Source organism: Oryx dammah, unplaced genomic scaffold (genome assembly GCF_014754425.2).
Source record: "Oryx dammah isolate SB20612 unplaced genomic scaffold, SCBI_Odam_1.1 HiC_scaffold_3, whole genome shotgun sequence".
NCBI lineage: Eukaryota > Metazoa > Chordata > Mammalia > Artiodactyla > Bovidae > Oryx > Oryx dammah.
Genome location: NW_024070187.1, coordinates 55,245,674 through 55,267,204, shown reverse-complemented (window position 1 = coordinate 55,267,204; position 21,531 = coordinate 55,245,674). Strand labels below are relative to the sequence as shown.

At 37.0% G+C, this 21,531-nt stretch overlaps 1 protein-coding gene across 1 annotated transcript in view; it reads right to left on the bottom strand.

The window, feature by feature from the left end:
* Window positions 1–21,531, bottom strand: part of DTHD1 (death domain containing 1) — an 87,713-nt gene that overhangs the window by 29,293 nt on the left and 36,889 nt on the right. The window contains exon 8 of the mRNA XM_040237995.1: window positions 15,579–15,823. Within this exon, the coding sequence (XP_040093929.1) occupies window positions 15,579–15,823 (245 nt within the window). The remainder of the gene's footprint in view (window positions 1–15,578; window positions 15,824–21,531) is intronic.

Here is a 21,531-nt window from a genome sequence, read left to right as displayed (position 1 = left end):
ACCCAGATTGGTCTCACTTGGAGATAATCTAGAAATTAAGATCTTAGGAAATGAAATCAGGCTGTTACCAGTCCTAGAAATGTCCATTTTGTTTTGCTCAGATCTCTCTTAGTTTGAAAACTGTACAGTTTTTACTGCAGCCAAACTTTTGTTTCTTCATTATTTTTTTATATTACTTATTAGAAAATGACTCTATTTAAGGCTTCAATTTGATTATGACTTTCTCAAGAGGAAGGAATTGATTATCTCTCAACCTTTGAAGGAGTCCATCACAAAAGAAGACAACCTGAGGACCCAGGAAACCAGATAGACCAATCCAAAGAACCCTAAATGATCAAAAGAGCTGGCAACAGGGAGAAGGAAGGAGTCTTAGGGATAACTGCAAGCATAAAGTAAAGTAAGGTCCTGGATAACTCAGGAAATATAGATAGCACCATGCACTCAATGGACATGAATTTGAACAAACTTCAGAAGGGCATGGAGGACAGAGGAGCCTGGTATGCTGCAGTCCATGGGGTCGCAAAGAATCGGACACAACTTAGCAACTGAACAATAAAATGGAGGACACATGGAATCAGTAAAGGAAAGTCATCAAGAGCAGCCTGGAATAGATAAACCTAATATATAAATTAGTATCTCCAGATTCATATTTTTATCTACCGAAGGGTGAGGCAGTAGACGTAACATGTGGGATTGCGGTGAAGGTTAAATGACTTAATGCACATAGTACACTTCAAATATAGCTGGAATTTACCAAGTACTATATCAGTGTTAACTATTGTGAGTATGGTTAAAACCTTGCTCAATATTCCAAGCAGTTCTGGCCAAACCAGATGCTTTTGATGCATAGATGCGGCTATGTGGGAGACCATATTGATTTTAAAGAACAACTCAACAAATCAAAGATACACAGCACTATTAGAACTTGTATAAGCTTTCACCTTGTCTCTTCATTGTTTCACTTTTAAATTATAATCTGAAGTTTTTGTCAGGCACAAATATCTGTCATAGTTCCTGTTCAACAAAATTCTCTGGAATATTCTAACAGATTTTTTTTTTTTTTAATTTCCTGGCTTGCTTTTTCCTGCTTCTAGATAGGAATAACCTTTCTAACAGAAAGGGTGATGATATGAGTGTGCTGGGAAGGGCCTGGATAGCTACAAACATCTTCCTCCCATCTGTGGCCAGTGTGTGAAATCCCCACATTAGTCATTCCTTTGTAGGCATGAAAGGCTTCTGCTAAATGTAACTGTTAGCTGGGAAAGGAAGCACGTAAAGCTTTGGTCAGCTATTAAGACTCCACCTTTAATTGTTTTATCAATTTCCTCAGCATGCATTCATTTATCCTTTGATAGTGCAACAAAACATTATTGAATGTGTATTAGAGATGGGATTAAAGAATTGAATGAGCTATTCGCCCAGCTCTGAGGAGCTCTAACACAAAAGGCATCCCTGGGTAGAGGGGTTGTGAATGCCGTCATTGGAATCAGACAAATTTGGGTTCTCAAAACTCTCTATATCTCAGGTTCTTCAACCACTGACTGTTTCAGTAAATGGTTTAATATGTGTAAGTGCTTTACCAAGTTGCTATCCAAGAATAACAAATATTAGCTATATTATCATTACTTTTATTATTATATAAATTAAATTAATAACAAACCAGAAGTTAGTACATATTCAAAGTTCTTTGGTTCTAGCTACTGTGTAGTACCTTATTCTGCCTGGGAAATTTAAGAGCTTCTTCTAAAGAGATGATAATAGAGCTAAGTGTGGAGTCAGTGCTCACACGGACAACTTTGGGAAGAGCCATGAGGCAATTAAGACAATAATGTGTGAAAAAGTGAGAGCTTAAGTGGAAGTGGAGCAAAGATGTTTTTTGGGTAAATGTAATATGAAGAGTTGCAAGGGTAAGTTGTGGGTGTTTGTGAAGGGTCTTATATATGGGTAAGTGGCTTGGACTTTGATCAATAAAGTACCAATTGAGATGTTTTAGGAGAAAAGATAAAATCATATTTATTTTTGAGAAAAACTACCTATCACTCATGTAGCCTAGAAGTATTGATAGAAAAAGGGACTAGTGATAGGGCTTCAAGGAGAAAGTTGCAGTGATCTACTGGGTGAGACGTTAGAGAGAATGGAGATGAAATGGAAGTTTGAACACACCCCCAAACTAAAATCAGTGAAACATGAAGTTGTGTTAAAGGACAGCAGCTCGATCCAGTGTCCTGAGAGCCACCTAGAAGAGCCCACTCCGCAACTTTGTCCATCTCCCAGTGTCATCTGCCTCCCATCCCCACACATATTGACTCCATCACCAAGCTCCAATCCTGCTCTCCACTTGCCATCCTTGCTGCTGTGGCCTGAACATCAGGCTACCACCATCTAGTCCAAAGACTGCCTCATTATATTTCTATTTTACTGTAGCTGAAACTCATCTCTTTCTAATATATACCTATAGGCTGTCACAGTAATAAGCTAACAAAATTTGATCACATCACCCTCCTGGTTAAAATTTTCCAATCACTAGCCACTACTTATAGGACAAAAGATAAGCTCAATGATGACTAGTTAGATACCTACTTCCCTGTCCTCAGTATGGCCAGACTCATTCCAAGAATCCAATGGCTAAGAGATTTTGCTGTTTACTCATATCCTAAGGATGTATGGTTTGAATTTCTCCTTTCTACATGATCTCTCTATGATTAAATCAATCACATTCTTTTGACAAATTTTGACAAAAAGGTTCCCCCATAACAATTTCACAGAGACATTTGGATGAACTAAATAAGGCATTCAGATCCCTCTATGATCTTTCCTCAACTCATTTCCAATATGATTTTTCCAAATCTTTCACTCAGGCCATGCTGTTCTGTTCATTGTCTTTTCTTGAAACACACATTGTGCTTTGATACTTGTAAGTTTCAGCCCATGCCATCCCTCTCATGTGGAACACACTGCCTCTTTCTCTCTTCCTCTCCAGAACGTAAACATTCTCTACATCTGTCTTGCTCTGTGAAACGTCCCCAAGCCACCTCAGTCTACTGGAAATTCTCTGAAATGTCCTAGCACTTACCATCTCAGTCACTTATTTGCAATTTATCATCACTTCCTGTCTTGGGATATTACTGTATTATTGTATTCAATTATTATTTATATTTTGCATTGTTTTAGAACTTTTAAAGTGTTTATGCTTTATTTCCTTCACTGGAGCATAATTTCCTTGAAAGTTAGGACTGACCTGTATTCATTTTTTAAGCTCTTCATTTTATATGTGTGCGTGTGTGTGCACACGCACTAAGTCGCTTCAGTCATGTCTGACTCTTTGCCACTCTATGGACTGTAGCCCGCCAGGCTCTTCTGTGAATGGGATTCTCCAGGCAAGAATACCGGAGTGAGTTACCATGCCCTCCTCCAGAAGATCTTCCTGAACTATGGATTGAACCCATACCTCCTGTGACTCCTGCATTTCAGATGGAATCTTTACTGCTGAGCCACAGTAAAGAGTTCAGGACCTAGTAAACTGTTTGAATTAATGAACATCATTTTTTACTTATTAAATGTTATAATCTTAACAGAATAAATTGAAGTATAGCGATTAACCTATTTTTGTTACATTTTTCCAGACAGGCAGGAATGTATGTGCTTCCTTCATGAAAGAATCATTAAAAACTATATGGCCAAACACTGTGCAATACTTGGTTTAGTTGTACTGCCCACTGAGCAGAGAAAACCTTGCCTTTTAAGGACAGAGGGTTAAGGAGGAAGGAGGAGGGGAGACAGAAAGGGGAAGAGCAAGGGGAAGAGATTGGAGAGATGAGGCAAAAAGAGGAGAGGGACAAGGAAAGGGAGGGGAAGACAAGTGGAAGGAGAAGGAAAAGAGAAGGCAGTTATTCTCTTCTGATCAGACTGGTGGGCAAAGCACTTTCCAAAACATATAGGATCCTGTTGCTGACTAAACCAGTTTTGCTCATTCTCTCCCTTTGGTGTGTCATGTACAATATAAAGTCCATTTTTCAGTGACCTGGGCAAAATTGTCTTTGAAGGTCATTCTGATGGCTTAGAGGAAGGTTAGGCTACAGGCTGGGAAGGCATGTTTAGGCAGCACCTAGGATGCCAGCACTGAAACACTGGGAAGAGTGAGAAGGCTTTTAAAACTTTCAGAGGATAAAGACATTGACATGATGTGTCTACTTACCAAGATTCTAGTGCCTTTTTTCTATAATTGGTAGGGGTGGAATATGAAGCAATACAGTATTGTAATTAGTATGGAAAACATGAGACTAAGTTATCAAAAAATGTTTAATTACCATTTTAAATTTACCATTCCCCCCAACACACACAACTCTGATTTCTCTCACAGGTTATTTTTTTTTAATTCTTTTTTCTAATCTGCTTTCTTACCAATAACATTAAAAGTTCCATTTCATTGTTGAAACGTAATATAATTTTATAAATTGTTACAACTAAAAAGCCTGGATAGAACTGTAGTACCTGTGAATATAAACATTTTCAATAGTGGAAACATCTCATTTATTTAATCAGGGTCATTTTTTAGTAGTCATATTGTTGGGGGAAAAAAAACAATCACACAGCAAAGAAAGTTATGACCCAGCAATCCCACTGCTGGGCATACACACTGAGGAAACCAGAATTGAAAGAGACACGTGTACCCCAATGTTCATCGCAGCACTGTTTATAATAGCCAGGACATGGAAACAACCTAGATGTCGATCAGCAGATGAATGGATAAGAAAGCTGTGGTACATATACACAATGGAGTATTACTCAGCCACTAAAAAGAATACATTTGAATCAGTTCTAATGAGGTGGATGAAACTGGAGTCTATTATACAGAGTGAAGTAAGCCAGAAAGAAAAACACCAATACAGTATACTAACACATATATATGGAATTTAGAAAGATGGTAATGATAACACTGTATGTGAGGCAGCAAAAGAGACACAGATGTATAGAACGGACTTTTGGACCCTGTGGGAGAGGGAGAGGGTGGGATGATCTGGGAGAATGGCATTGAAACATGTATACTATCATGTAAGAAATGAATTGCCAGTCTATGTTTGATACAGGATACAGGATGCTTGGGGCTGTTGCACAGGGATGATCCAGAGAGATGACATATAGGATGGGAGGTTAGAGGGAGGTCAAGATTGGGAACTCATGTACACCCGTGGCTGATTCATGTCAATGTATGGCAAAACCAATACAGTATTGTAAAGCAAAATATAGTAAAAATAAAAATTAAAAAAAAAGAAAGTCAGCCCTTGCAGGGCAGGGAGATGCTAATGAAAGTCCTAAATGGTAAGAAAGTGGTGATTCTGAAGAACTGAATGTTGCACCAGCCTCTGCATGCTTCCTCCCTTTGACACAGCAAGTTATTTTATGTGGTGAGAAAGTAAGGGTTGATGCAATACCATTATTTACTAGAAATCACATGTCAGGAGTTTATTTTAAAAAAATTTAAAAAAGAGGAAGTTCAGGCTAAGCAAAACTTGGGTCAACGGCTGGCTTACGTAAATATGAAGGTTAGGTATGACTGAACCTTGAATACAGTCCTGCAGAAGCAGCCACCTGGAGCCTTTCTCTCCTTCAAAGCAAAGCCTCTGAGCAGACAGGAAGAGTCACCACTCAAAGGCAGCCACAACTCAAGCTGGTGCAAATAACGGAACTGCACAGACAGCCACCTACGTGATGTGATTTCAGAAGCACATACACACGCTACTTCCTGCCACCTAAAAACCTTTGACACTTCTTTGAAACTTGCCTGGTTTCCACCAAAGCACGAATAGACATCATGTGAACTGAATTGGCTTGAGTATTTTGTAAAAGGAGGAAGTTTGAAGCACATCTTAAGAAAAACTTGGAAATAATCACCTTTTTCAGCCATACATTTTCACATATATATTGATTATGTAACCATTTCCAGAAGATCATATTGACATGCCAACTATCATTAGGACCCTCTTTAACTTTCAAACCTCAGGCCCTTTCTCTGTCCCTCATGTGTGCCTTCTCTGTAGTATCCTTCCTTCCAATCCTTGATGAGAAGCTCGTGCCCACTGCCGTTTTGTTACCTGCTGTTTGTCACCCTGGGTGCACTCCTGATCACACAGCACACAGACTTCTTGTCACTGTGACTCTTCAGCCCAAAAGACACCTCCACAATGAAGCCCTTACTGGCCATCTCATCCGTAAGCAGCCGCTGCCAATTCTGTCAACCCTCTGATGCTAATTTGGTTTTCTTCTTGTTGCTTCTTACTTTCTTCTTTACACTTCTGGTATTTTAAATGCAAGCTCTATTTATGAATTCACCCATGCAACAAACATTTCTTGAGGACTTAACATATGCCAGATACTATCCTATAATAGTTCCTTGTGATTCATCAGTGAACAAAACAGATAAAGACATCTGCCCTCAAGGACCTTATGTCCTGGCTGTGGAGTGGAGGTGCTCCTACGATAAACATAATACACGAGGAAATAGATGTTTGAAGGTAGCAGTGCTTTAGAGGAAAGAAAAATATCAGGGCAATTTCAGAAGGATCAGGAGTGTCAGGTTGTATGGGTAGGAAATGACTGCAATAAGAAATAGAATCAAGGGGGGCCTCAGGGAAGCTGAAATTTGATCAAACTGAAGGAGGAGACAAAGGTGTTAGCCATGTAGGTATCTAATGGTTGGAAGAGTATTTCAGGCAGGGGGAACCACTAATACAAAGACCTAAAGCCTATGCGTTAGCAGCAAGTTCCAAAAATAGTCAGAGAGCCCTTGTGACAATAATTAAGTAAGTAAAGAGGAAACAAAAGTCTTAGTGTCAAGGGGGCAAGTTCATATAGAATCTTTTACTCTGAGTGAAACCGAAAGTCACTGTAGTGTTTGGAGCAGAGGCAGGAGGTGATCTGACTGATGGTTTAAAGGCTACTCTACACTCTGATTTGAAAGTAGTCTGTAGAGATACAAGGGACGAATGAGACCATATATATTGGAACACCACAGTATGCATGGCCCTAGGAGACAAAAGATGTGTGTTAGATGAATTAAAATATGAATAAATGGAATATGGAGGCTGAAGAATAAGATAAACAGAGATACTTAAAAGCATGAAGTAATGGGTAATATATTCACATTGTTGGAAAACAGAGGTAGAACATTAAGGTCATACCTTATAATTATTTGTATGCCAGTGTGTGTGTGTTTATATCTATATACATAGATATGAATATTTACCGCTTACCTTCTCTGTGGAAAACACTTTGAATTTTGACAGATGTTTTCACCTAATTTATACCACATCTATAAATGTATGTGTATTGTAGTATGCATTAATGCCAAGCTCCATGTAATGTGGCTACTTCCATTTCCTGAAAAATAGCACATCCTAGTACTGTCTAGCTGAGACGGAACTTTTTTAAATTCTGAACTTTATGGAAGAAGTCTGTTCTCACAGAAATAGAGGTCACGGTTTCAATTCCCATTTAGATGTGTTAGTTTTAAATGAGGGAAATAATTTTCCAGCCACAGATTCTTTCTCAATGCCAAGAAACTTACTTGTAAAGAGTTAGTTTGCATGGATGCTCAGTTGTGTCTGACTCTTTGCAATCCTATGGTCTGTAGCCTGCCAGGCTACACTGTGAGAAAAGGTCAAAAGAGTGAATCTGGCAATCCCTATACAGATCTATCTCAGAGGGAAAAAAAAGAGATGGCATACTTGCTATACATTTATATAAGAAAGGCAGCAGACATTTAAAATGTATTTTTTAACATGACAATATAGTCTCAAGATGATTAAGTTCAAGGTTAGACAATTTTAGGATTTGAAAAATTATCTCATTTATCTAATTATTTAGTTACTATGTTGTGTCTGACCCTTTCGCGACCCCATGAGCTGTAGCCTGCCAGTCTCTTCTGTCCATGGGATTTCCCAGCCAAGAATACTGGAGTGGGTTGCCATTTCCTTCTCCAGGTAAATAATTATCAAATGTGTACTATAAACATGGCACTAACAATCCAAAGTTGAGCAGAGTAGTAGACACATCTGCATGGTTGACTATACTCCTTCCCAACCAAGGTCCCATCAATCTTACGGAGAGAAAATTTGTTGTCAGGTAAGACAAAAAACCTTAAACTTTTAATGTATGATACACACACACACACACACACACACACACACACACACACACACATACAATACACAAATAGTTATACAGTCTGAAGATCCCTTAGGAAGAGAAAAGAGATTGAGAAACACTTGTCTATTGGAAAGCAAGTAATTATAATAAAATATAATAACTCCAGTGATAGGGTTAGCATAGAATGTTGTGGAAACACATGCCAGGAGCACCTAACTTGGTAGAGAAGGAGGTAAGGGAAGGCTTCCAGAGAGAAGTCACACTTCAGCAGAGCTATAAGGGATGGCCAGCAGGAATTGCTCAGGCAAACAGGTGGAGAAGTTGTTCTAGAATCAAAGCAAAGGAAGAGCTCATGCAAAAGATCTGGACAATCTCTAAACAGACTTTCATTGAGAAAAATCCTATATAAACCTCTTAATTTTCTAGCTTGGCTAATTTGACTAATTAATTCATGAAGTTGGGCTACAGAGAAATCACTGCAAACTGAAACTGAATTTGGTCACATTTTGTACCTCAAGTTGTCCTGTCTCACATAAGAGCCTTTCTTTCCATTTTCTGTCATCATCATGGTGAAACTCTGGCCAAATCCTGTCAGAGAATTCCAACAGCCTCCGTCACTTGTCTCCCTCTTTGTTACCCCATAGCATTAGAACAACATAATGATCTTAGGAAGTAAAGTGCTAAATCAAAGAGTCTAGAGGGCACCCCTGATGAATCCTTTCTCTGCTCTCAAATCTTCAATATTGATCCAAATCAACCCCTTGGCCTACCTGCCAAGTGTTTGAACACAGCCTATAAATCACTGATATGGGAGTACTCAAGTATTCCATTAAGTCAGTAATTCCTAAACTTTAGTAGAAGCTAAGGGACTCTGTAGACATCCTGTCATTCAACCAGTCACAAATATTTAGAGTGCCTACAGTGTGACAAATTTGGAAAATTTGGAAAACTCAGCAGTGGCCACAGGACTGGAAAAGGTCAGTTTTCATTCCAAAGAAAGGCAATGCCAAAGAATGCTCAAACTACTGCACAATTGCACTCATCTCACACGCTAGTAAAGTAATGCTCAAAATTCTCCAAGCCAGGCTTCAGCAATACGTGAACCGTGAACTCCCTGATGTTCAAGCTGGTTTTAGAAAAGGCAGAGGAACCAGAGATCAAAATGCCAACATCCGCTGGATCATGGAAAAAGCAAGAGAGTTCCAGAAAAAAACATCTATTTCTGCTTTATTGACTATGCCAAAGCCTTTGACTGTGTGGATAATAAACTATGACTGTGGACAATAAACTATGGAAAATTCTGAAAGAGATGGGAATACCAGACCACCTGACCTGCCTCTTGAGAAATCTGTTTGCAGGTCAGGAAGCAACAGTTAGAACTGGACATGGAACAACAGACTGGTTCCAAATAGGAAAAGGAGTACATCAAGGCTGTATATTGTCACCCTGCTTATTTAACTTCTATGCAGAGTACATCATGAGAAACCCTGGGCTGGAAGAATCACAAGCTGGAATCAAGACTGCCGGGAGAAATATCAATAACCTCAGGTATGCAGATGACACCACCCTTATGGCAGAAAGTGAAGAGGAACTAAAAAACCTCTTGATGAAAGTGAAAGCGGAGAGTGAAAAAGTTGGCTTAAAGCTCAACATTCAGAAAACAAAGATCATGGCATCTGGTCCCATCACTTCATGGGAAATAGATGGGGATACAGTGGAAACAGTGTCAGACTTTATTTTGGGGGGCTTTAGAATCACTGCAGATGGTGATTGCAGCCATGAAATTAAAAGACACTTACCCCTCGGAAGGAAAGTTATGACCAACCTAGATAGCATATTGAAAAGCAGAGACATTACTTTGGCAACAAAGGTCTGTCTAGTCAAGGCTATTGTTTTTCCTGTGGTCATGTATGGTTGTGAGAGTTGTACTGTGAAGAAAGCTAAGAGCCAAAGAATTGATGCTTTTGAACTGTGGTGTTGGAGAAGACTCTTGAGAGTCCCTTGGACTGCAAGGAGATCCAACCACTCCCCATTCTGAAGGAGATCAGCCCTGGGATTTCTTTGGAGGGAATGATGCTGAAGCTGAAGCTCCAGTACTTTGGCCACCTCATGCGAAGAGTTGACTCATTGGAAAAGACTCTGAGTCTGGGAGGGACTGGGGGCAAGAGGATAAGGGGATGACAGAGGATGAGATGGATGGACGGCATCACTGACTCAATGGATGTGAGTCTGAGTGAACTCTGGGAGTTGGTGATGGACAGGGAAGGCTGACATGCTGCAGTCCATGGGTTCTCCAAGAGTCAGACACAACTAAATGACTCAACTGAACTGAACTGATGTGACTATCAGAGGGAAGAGACCCCCAAACATAGGGAGAAACAAGGGCAAGGACCCTAAATGGAAATGAAAATGCACAACCGATAGGGAATATACACCTCGCTAGCTATAAGTAAGTAAGTAAGTAATGAAGTTGCTGAGTCGTGTCCAACTCTTTGCAACCCCGTGGACTGTAGCCTACCAGGCTTCTCCATCCATGGGATTCTCCAGGCAAGAATACTGGAGTGGGTTACTATTTCCTTCTCCAGGTGATCTTCCCGACCCAGGGATTGAACCCAGATCTCCTGCATTGGAGGCAGACGCTTTAACCTCTGAGCCACCAGGGAAGATGCTATACCTTTCTTAAAATGTCATTTTCAGTATCATTGGTTTGCTACAGTCAGCTAACTTACTCATGCCTCTTAAGAACCTCAGGATGTCTCTCTGAAATCAGCAAGTAGAGTTAATGTCCCTGGGCCCCTGCAAATGGCTATTTTCAGTGCCAATGACCAGAATCTATGTCCTGTCACCTCTACACTAAAGCATGTTATACATGAAATTGTTTTACAACTTCCAGGGAGAACCTGAGTGTCCTAAAATCCATCTTGCATCCTTGAATAAAAATCCTTGTGTTACCTGCTCAAGAGGCAGTAGTGCTCTGTGGTTGCCCATGTGTGAAGAAGGTTTTATGGGTCAGAAGCCCACTTCTGACACTTATTAGTTTTTGGTCCATGGACAACTTGCCTAAAATTTCTGTACCTAAGTTTCCTATAAAATGATAATGCCTCATGTGATTTTTATGAGAATTTAATAATGCAATGAATGGAAAACACTTGAAACATCTTTGGTACTTTATAAATTATTATAATGCTTATTATATGAATTCTGAATTCCTGCTAAACTATGCCTACAATCCCCAGTCAAATTCATTCCATTTCCTCAGCCTAACACAGGTTTTCTTCATTTCCAGTGGCCAAATTTCTACATACTTATAAAGCTCAGATAAATTGCCATAACCACCTTGAAATTTTTCTTGAGTTTAACTTTCAGGAAAACAATTTCCCCCCTCTGAATAACAATTAATACACTGTTTATACCATTAATCTAATTATTCACAATCTTACAAGATAATTTTGTTCATGTTTTGCTACTCTGCTAGATTGTAAATAATTTAGAGCAATGATATCCTATAGAAATATACTTTAAAATATTCTACTTAAAATTTTTTTAATCAAGTGAGATGAGTTTTAGTAATACATTTTTAACTCCATATCCAAAAGATTATCTTTTACAATGAAATCATTATAAACAAATTAATGAAATATTTTCTATTTTTGTACTAGGTCTTTGAAGTCCAGTGTGTATTTGACATTTAAGGTACATCTCAGTTTGGACTAGCCATATTTCAAGTGTTCCATGGAAAGATGTGGACAGTGGCTACCATTCAGAACAATGCAGTTTTAAGGCTTGTATTATCCTATATAGCTCAGTATTTATCATAATGCCTAACTTAGCACATTTTCTATTTCAGAATTTCAATTAATATTTATCAAAACAATTACTTTACTAATCTATTTAAAGTAAATACAAAATCTTGTCCCATAGGAAACATGTTTCTGCTATTCATATCACAAGTAAAAATATAAAAACCATAAATTAAGAAAACTACTCAACTTTCTTTAAAGGATAAAAAATTTGTTTTTCCTCTGGAGTGAAACATTTTTCACTTATCATTAGAATATAGTTAAGTACAAGTCCTGGATCACTAAAAGAAATAGTATGTATAGCAATAACATCATTGACTTTTTGCTTCATAAGTTGAAGGGAACAAATTCAACCCTACTTTCCAATACAAAGAATTTTAGACAAAAGTAATGGACTCTTTTTTTAATTGAAGTAAAATTGCTATGTTACATTATTTATGATTCAGGTGTGTATTACCATTTGATATTTCTATATGCTGCAAAGTGCACAAAACCAAAAATCTAGTTATCAATCATCACCATACAATTGACATTCTTCAACCATTTGCTCATTCCCCAAAACCCCCTCCCCTCTGATTGGTAATCACCAATCTGTTATTTGTATCTATGAATTTATTTTTGTTTTTGTTTGTTTAATCATGTTTTTGTTGTTTTTTAGACTATACATATGAGTAAAATCATATGGTATTTGTCTTTCTTTTGTCCAACTTATATTACTTAGTCAATAATATAACTAAGTACCGTAAAGTCCAGCCATGTCATTACACATGGAATATTTCATTCTTTTAATCCCTGAGTAGTATTCCATTGTAAATATATACCACATCTTCCTCTTCCATTCATCTATTGATGGACAGTTAGGTTATATCCATATCTTGGCTATTGTAAATAATACTGAAATGAGGATAGGGTACATATATCTTTTCAAATTAATATTTTTGTATACTTTGAGTAAATACCCAGAAGTGGAATAGTTGAATCATATAGTAATTTTTTCTTAATTTTTAAAGTATCTTCATACTGATTTTCACAGTGGCTGGACCAATTTAGATTTCCATCAATTTACATTCCCACCAACCCCAAGGTGTACAAATGTTCCCTTGTTTCCACATTCTCTTTGACATTTGTTATTTCTTGTCTTTTTGACAACAATCATTCTAGATGAGAGATTTGAGGTATATCTCTTTGCAGTGTTGAATCTCATTTCCCTAATAACTAGTGATCTTGAACATCTTTTCATATGCGTATCAACCCTCTGCTTATCTTCTTAGGTAAAAGTCTGGTTCCTGATCTTAGTGTAAATGCTTTCAGTTTTTCACCATTTAGTGTGGTGTTTGCTGTAGATTTGTCATGTATTGCATTTATTATGTTGAGGTACCTTTTCTCTATGCCTATTTTATTGATATTTTTTCATAAATGGATGTTGAATTCTGTCAAATTCTTTTTCTGCTTCTATTGAGATGATCATAGGATTCTTATCATTTATTTTGTTAATGTGGTATAACACATCGATTGATTTTTAGATCTTGAACTATTCTTGCATTCCTGGGATAAATCCCACTTGATCCTGCTGTATGAGTCTATTGTTGGATTCAGTGTGCTAATATTTTGATGAGGATTTTTACATCTACATTTATTAAGGATACTAGCCTGTACTTTTCTCTTTTTTGGTGGTATCCTCATTTGGTTTTGGTATCAGGGTAATGTTGATTTCATGAAATGAGTTTAGGAGCATTCCTTCCTTTTCAACATTTTGGAAGAGTTTGAAGGATAGTATTAAATATTCTTTTAAATGTGGGGGAGAATTCACCCCTAATGCTTTCTGATCCTAGACTTTAGTTTATTGAGAGATTTTTTTTTATCACCATTTCAATATCCTTACAAGAAATCAATCTATTCAGATTTTCTTCATGATTAAGTATCTTCTATTCAGTATATTTATCCATGACTAAGTCTTAGAAGATAGTTTGTTTCTAGGAATTTATCCACTTCTTGTAGGTTGCCTAGTTTGCTGGTCTATAATTGTTTATAGTAGTTTCTTATGATATTTTTTATTTTATGGTGTCAATTGTAATTTTTCTCTAGATGTTACATTTATAAATATATATGCACCCAGTAGAGGAGCACTAGAATAAAGAAAGCAAATATTAGGGCTGACCTAAAGGGAGAAATTGACAGCAATACTTGGGAGGTTGGAGTCGTAGCCATTGGACTACCAGGGAAGTCCCGCTTTAATATTACACTTACATCAATGGATACATCATCCATATAGAAAAATAATAAGCAAACATCAATTTTAAACAACACATTAAACCAAATGAAACTAATAGATTAGATATACATATATAGAGAAAAAAAAGAAGCATTCCATCTAAAGCAGCAGAATACACATTTTTCTCAAGTGTACATGGACCATTTCCACACACTTAGGTCACAAAACAAGTCTCCATAAATTTAAGGAAACTGAAATCCTGTCAAGCATCTTCTCTAAACAACAATGTCATGAAACTAAAAATCGACCATAAGAAAAAACAGAAAATCACCAAATTTGTGGAGATTGAACAATATGCTACTGAATAACCAATAACCAAATAGAAATTCAAAGACACAAGCACAAAATACACAGGCAAATGAAAACAGAAATGTAAACACAAAAATCTATGCTAAAGCAGTTCTAAGAAGAAAGTTCATGATAATAAAACAGGCTTACTTCAGAAACAAGAAAAATCACAAATAAACAATCTAGTTTTATACCTAAAAAAACTAGAAAAAGAAGAGCAAAACTGCCCAAAGTTAACAGAAGAGATGAAATAATAAAGATTAGAATGGAAATAGGGGCTTCCCTGGTGGCTCAGATGGTAAATAATCTGCCTGCAATGCAGGAGACCCAGGATCAGTTCTTGGGTTGGTACAATCCCCTGGAGAAGGGAATGGTGACCCACTCCAGTACTCTTGCCTGGAGAATCCCATGGACAGAAGAGCCTGGCAGGCTCCAGTCTATGGGATCCCACAGAGTTGGATGCAACTGAGTGATTAATACTTTTCCTTTTTTCAGAGTGGAAATAAATGAAATAAAGTCTGAAAAGACAGTATAAAAGGTCAATGAAACTAAGAGTTAGTTCTTTGAAAAGATAAATAAAATTGAAAAAAAAAAACATGAACTAGATTAACCAAGAAAAAAAGAACCCAAGTAAAATCAGAAATGAAAGAGCAATTAAGTCTTAAGTGTGCAGGATTTTTTTATCCTGAATGTATTTCAAAACAATTTTTCTGCTCACCACACGATTTTTCTAAATGTTGTGTTCCAAATATTTTCAATGTTTTTATAATTGGTTTTTCTAGTTAATCAGATGCAGTTATAGAAAATGAATGACATTTTTCAATAGTCATTAACAACATCCTGTCAGGATCAAACCAACTTGAACTGTTCCTAGAATAATGATGATATGAAAGAACTTTATATACTGATATGTATTCTATTATTCTTAAATTGGAGCTACTTACTCCTTCCCTGTCACCATTATTCCTAGCTTTCCTTTTAACCATAAATATCCATATGTCTACAATATTGAATTTGTAGAGAATTATAGGAAATTAACAAAATATAGTAATTAGGGAGGTAAAATTACTCACCTTTGGTAATTTCAATGCTAATTTGCAAATTGGCAACTGATAATTGTTTTCATTAAATATAAGAGATTCTTCCAAGTTGTGGACTATCTTTTCTCTAGGTACTTTATAAACTACAATGGCACCCTTATAATGAGGGCAGCTATAGTTTCCAAATTCATCCACTTCTTTGATTTGGAGTTCCAGTCTAGGTTTCCTTTGTAAATGAAAAATAAGCTTGTAGTCTTTCCCATAATCCTTCCCATTGCCTAAATAAAAGTAAAATGTATTTGTTACTATTAATACAGACCACATTTCTAACTTAATTTTTAAAAATTCAAATAATCATTCATTTTTAAAATTTATCTGTTGTGTGTAAATACTTCTTGTCAAAACATAACCTAGCAAAGCGGCACTAGACTGAGATTGTGTAAATGCTAAAAGAATTCTCATCTATACTTGAACTCTGTTCTCTCTGGCTGCTTCTAGATCTCATATCCTTGGTTGTTTTCTTTTTTTATGCATTTGTGGGAATCATCATTGATCTGATTTTCACTTTCTGTTACATTTTGCTACAAGAAACCATTGGAAATATTTAGCTGTTTCTCTACTTAGAAAATTGTTTTCACTTCTTAACAATGACATTTTTTCCTTTCACTTAACTATCCATATCACATTGCACACTATCATGACCTCACAATAGACATTCTAGAAATATATTCTCCTATATGGTAGCAACATGTAGCTTTTAAAATTAAAGTTGACACTCAGATTAAAAATTCAATTCCTTAGGCATTCTAAGTGAAATAGCCATATTTCAAATGTTCAATAACCACATCTGTCTGTAGCTACCTTATTGGAGAGTACATATATAAAACATATTCACCATGGCAGAAATACAGTGCTGTTCTAGAACTTTCAAATGTAATAGTTTCTAGATTTAATAGTTACTGAAATTTCTATTAAAACCTAGTGAATCCCCCCATACAAGGATATGTAAAAGTCTTCTCAATGATCCACTGAAAATGATGGAACTTTAGTGAATATAACATTTCACTCATGGGGGTTTTACTGTGACTATCAGGCTATTTCACCTTCTCATTGCAATAGTGAAACAGACACTGTCACATCCACTAAGGCAGGTGTGATCACCCGTCACAAATTTAAAAGTAAGCTATAAAGTCACAGTTATAGTATGTTTCTGACATAAAGATCTAGATCCAAGTTCAGCTTCTAGTATTTATTCACATGGTAATATTTATCCAGTTCTTTCACATCTGAACGTCTTAGAGCTTTCACTTCCTTACCTTTAAAACAAGAGAAATAAAACTTACCTCCTAGGATTGTTCTGGGAATGAAATGAGATAATGTGTGGATAGAATGATTAGCAAAGGATGTGGCACGTAATAAGAGCTCAGTAAACAAGAGCAAGACAGTAAATGAGAAGAAACAGATGGGATTCTTACATTGTTTTGAATTTGTATTTATGACAAAAACAGCCCACTTAAATTTCCTAAAGAAATGTCAGTATGAAGCTTTTATATCAGCAGCAACTTCCTGCTGCTCTGAGAGGCCTGAAAGTTGACTACTCCAAGATCTCTATCTACCTATCTCTATCTACCTTGCTATCTCTCTGACTGGAAACTTCCAATCTTCCCAATGAAATAAGAGTTGAGAGATGTAGGTGACATCAATACTTTTCTCATTGTTGTGACTGCTAGAGGTCATTTTGGTGGCTTTCTAAAGCACAGTTAAATCTCGAATTAGAATAACTCCAGGTTATGGAAAATATAGCAGTATGTTCCTTTGCACAAGTCTGTGTTTTAGGGGCAACCTGGTTCCTTGAGCAAAACAGATTCCTAAGACATTCTAAGATAAGCATGACTAAACAGATTTGCCTTAAAAGAATCACTCTGGTTAAAAAAAAAATGGGGGTAGTGGGGAGGAAAATTATTTGGAGTCACGGAAACTGAAATGCCATCTTGAAAATAATAAATTAGAGTTTCTGGATCACTGGGGGAGCACCTAACAAACTCCTACTTCCATCCCTCTAGAGTACTAGCAAGGAAAATGTTGCTACTTTTGTCCCAGTAGAATATAATTTACTAAATTTCTCCTTCCATCTCATGAATGGTGCTCCCTGCCAGGTACACAATTACTCATAAGGAATAATTTACATACATACACTGTATAAAGATTGAGGATGAGAAATAGTCACATTTCTATTTTGACCTAAACCTTATCGACCTTTTATTGCCAGTTAATTAAAAAAAAAAAAAAACTAAAGATCTAAAATGTAAATCTCTAAGAATCACATTTACTTATGAAATAAGGATAAAATTATTGAGTATTTACTAGTAATAAATAACATTACCTTATTGTTCTATATAGAAAACATTATGTAGCTTTTTAAAGTTGGAATTTCACTGTCCCTAAGATATACTACACTATATTTGGAAGACCCTTTGTCACAGTTTAAAAAAAAAAAAAAAACACAGAACCTAAAGAGGATGAGTAGCACAGAAAATTGCACTATTTTATTTTTTTTTCTCCTACTCTGTCATATTTAGAGAAGTAAAACCAAAAGTCATTCATTACATACCAAAATTATAAAAGCAATCATTAGTTGACATTTTGAGAACTTTTCTCCTTGTGCATATTATGTATCCAGTTCCTAGTCGGAATAATAGGATAGTAACTATACAGTAAAAATTTGTCATAGAAAGAAGAACGAGATTTATTTATATTTTGTAAGTTACTAGATATTTCTTATAGCAATATATTTTCTCAGTAGTGGGGTTTGGAGTATTTTTCACTGAAAACATAGGAAGTACAAAGGTAGTAAGTAATACGTGCTTTTGCTTAGAAAGGTAAGATGAGGAAGTAACAGGCTAGGGACGCAGAGAACCAGAAGACTGAAAACCACTGGCTAGGGATCTTTCTGTGTCCTAACACATCTCTACTAGTTATAAGTACTTTCACTGTAAGCATATTTGCTATAGACATCTTTCTCAGAGCCTTTCTCCACAAACATTTTTGCCATATAACTCTCAGGCCATAGGGCTTCCCTGGTAGTTCAGCTGGTGAAGTATCGACCTGTAATGAAGCAGCTGCTGCTGCTGCTGCTGCTGCTAAGTCACTTCAGTTGTGTCCAACTCTGTGCGACCCCATAGACAGCAGCCCACCAGGCTCCCCCATCCCTGGGATTCTCCAGGCAAGAACACAATGAAGGAGAGCCTGGTTCAATTCCTGGGGCAGGAAGTTCCCCTGGAGAAGGGATCGGCTACCCACTCCAGTATTCTTGGACTTCCCTGGTGGCTCAGATGGTAAAGAATCCACCTGCAATGCAGAAGACCTGGGTTCAATCTCTGGTTTGATGAGCTACAGTCCAAGGGGTCATGAAGGGTCAGACACGACTGAGTGACTAAGCACAGCACAGCACAGATTTAGTGATCAGGCCACAAGACAATTTTGCTGTAAGAGATAAAATACCTGGTTAATAGGTTCATTTGACATATACAACCAAAAAATCATGACAGATGACAATGACTTACCCCATGAGTTGTTGTTGTTGTTGTTTTTTCTTTGAAACACTACATTGGGGTAGAAAGAGGCTGAGACCACGGGCCTGACAGACCCAGAGTTGAACACATATTTCTTTGTGGCTTATCTGGTAAAGAATCTGCCTGAAATGTGGGAGGCCTGGGTTGGGAAGATCCCCTGGAGAAGGGGAACACTACCCACTCCAGTATTCTGGCCTAGAGAATTCCATGGACTGTATAATACATGGGGTCACAAAGAGTCAAACGTGACTGAGTGACTTTCACTTTCACTTTTCTCATAGAACTTTGGAACATGTATCAATGGACATGTGACAATATGCCAAGGACAGACAGTATAGAAGATTTTTGCAGTCCACCACAAAGCTCAGTTACAAATATGCATCCCAGTATTTGGAAACTGATACCTCTTGCAGTGATGGGTGAAGTTTTAGTGAATTAAAAAAAAAAAAGCCAAATAAATAAACAAGTAAAAAATATATAAAAAACAATGAACAAATACTTAGAGACAAGTGCTTAGGTACAACTCACAAAATAAAATCAGTTATCTGTGCAGCATTGGCATGAAACTACACACATTTTAATTGTATTTAAATATTTCATATTTTACAATAAAGTCTTTATAATTTTGTTATTCATTTCTCATGATTCATTAGGTGGTTTTGTTGTTGTTCTATCACTAAATCACGTCCAACTCTTTGCAACCCAACAGACTACAGCATGCCAGGTTTCCCTGTCCTTCACTATCTCCCAGAATTTGCTCAAACCCAAGTCCATTGTGTCAATGATGCCATCCAACTGTCTCATCCTGTCACCCTCTTCTCCTGCCCTCAGTCTTTCCCAGGATCAGGGTCTTTTCCAATGAGTCGGCCCTTCACATCAGGTGGCCACAGGTGATCTTCTGCTTTAGCATCAGTTCTTCCAATGAATATTCAGAATTGATTTCCTTTAGGATCAACTGGTTTGATCTCCTTGCTGTACAAGGGAATTTCAAGAGTCTTCTCCAGTGCCACAGATTGGAAGCATCAGTTCTTTTGCACTCAGCCTTCTTTATGATCCAACTCCTCACATCCATACATGAGTACTGGAAAAACCATAGCTTTTACTTCAGAACTTTTGTCAGCAAATTGATGTCTCTGCTTTTTAACTTGCTTAATAGGTTTTTCATAGCTTTCCTTCCAAGGAGAAAGTGTCTTTTAACTTCATGACTGCAGTTACTATCTGCAGTGATTTTGGAGCCCAAGAAAATAAAGTCTGTCACTGTCTCCACTTTATCCTATTTGCCATGAAGTGATGGGACTGGATTCCATGATCTTTGTTTTTTGAATGTTGAATTTTAAGCCAGCTTTTTCACTCTCTTTCACTTTCATCAAGAAGCTCTTTAGTTCCTCTTTGTTTTCTGCCTTTAGAGTGGTATCATCTGCATGTATAAAGTTGTTGATATTTCTCCCAGCAATCTTGTTTCCTTCTTGTGATTCATCCAGCCCAGCATTTCACATGATGTACTCTGCATATAAGTCAAATAAGCAGGGTGACAATATACAGCCTTGATGTACTCCTTTCCCAGTTTGGAACCAGTCCATTGTTCCATGTCCAGTTCTAACTGTTGCCTCTTGACCTGCATACAGGTTTCTCAGGAGGCAAGCAAGGTGGTCTGGTTGAGAATCTTCCACAATTTGTTGTGATCCACACAATCAAAGGCTTTAGCATAGTCAATGAAGCATATTTTTCCTGGAATTTCTTGCGTTTTCTATGATCCAACATATGTTGGCAATTTGATCTCTGGTTCCTCTGCCTTTTCTAAATCCAGTTTGTTAATCTGGAAGTTCTTGGTTCACGTAGTACTGAAGTCTAGCTTAAAAGATTTTGAGAATTACCTTGTTAGCATGTGAAATGAGAACCATTGTATGGTCATTTGAACATTTTTTGTCATTGCCCTTCTCTGGGATTAGAATAAAAACTGACCTTTTCCAGTCCTGTGGCTACTGCTGAGTTTTCCAAATTTGCTGATATATTATGTGCAGAACTTTAACAGCATTGTCTTTTAAGATTTGAAATAGCTCAGCTGGAATTCCATCACCTCCACTAGCTTTTAAAATTTGCTTTTAAATGTCCCTTTTTATTTTTTGTCAATATATCTTTTATGGCAAAATTGCCTTATGGTCAATAAATTATTCAGTAAAAATGCTCACAGCAAAGATGTCTATGACAAAAATACCAGACATGATTTCCAATATCTTTGTCTCTAAACCTCCAGCATTCTTTGCTTGGTTCATTGCAATGGCTTATTGATTTATTTTCCTGCTGCTAACTTGCCTTACATCATCTAATATCAACGCAGATATAATCTAACCCAGATTGTGTGACAACCTTGTTGAAAATTCTTCAGGGTTCCCCATTTCACTTAGAATAAAAGG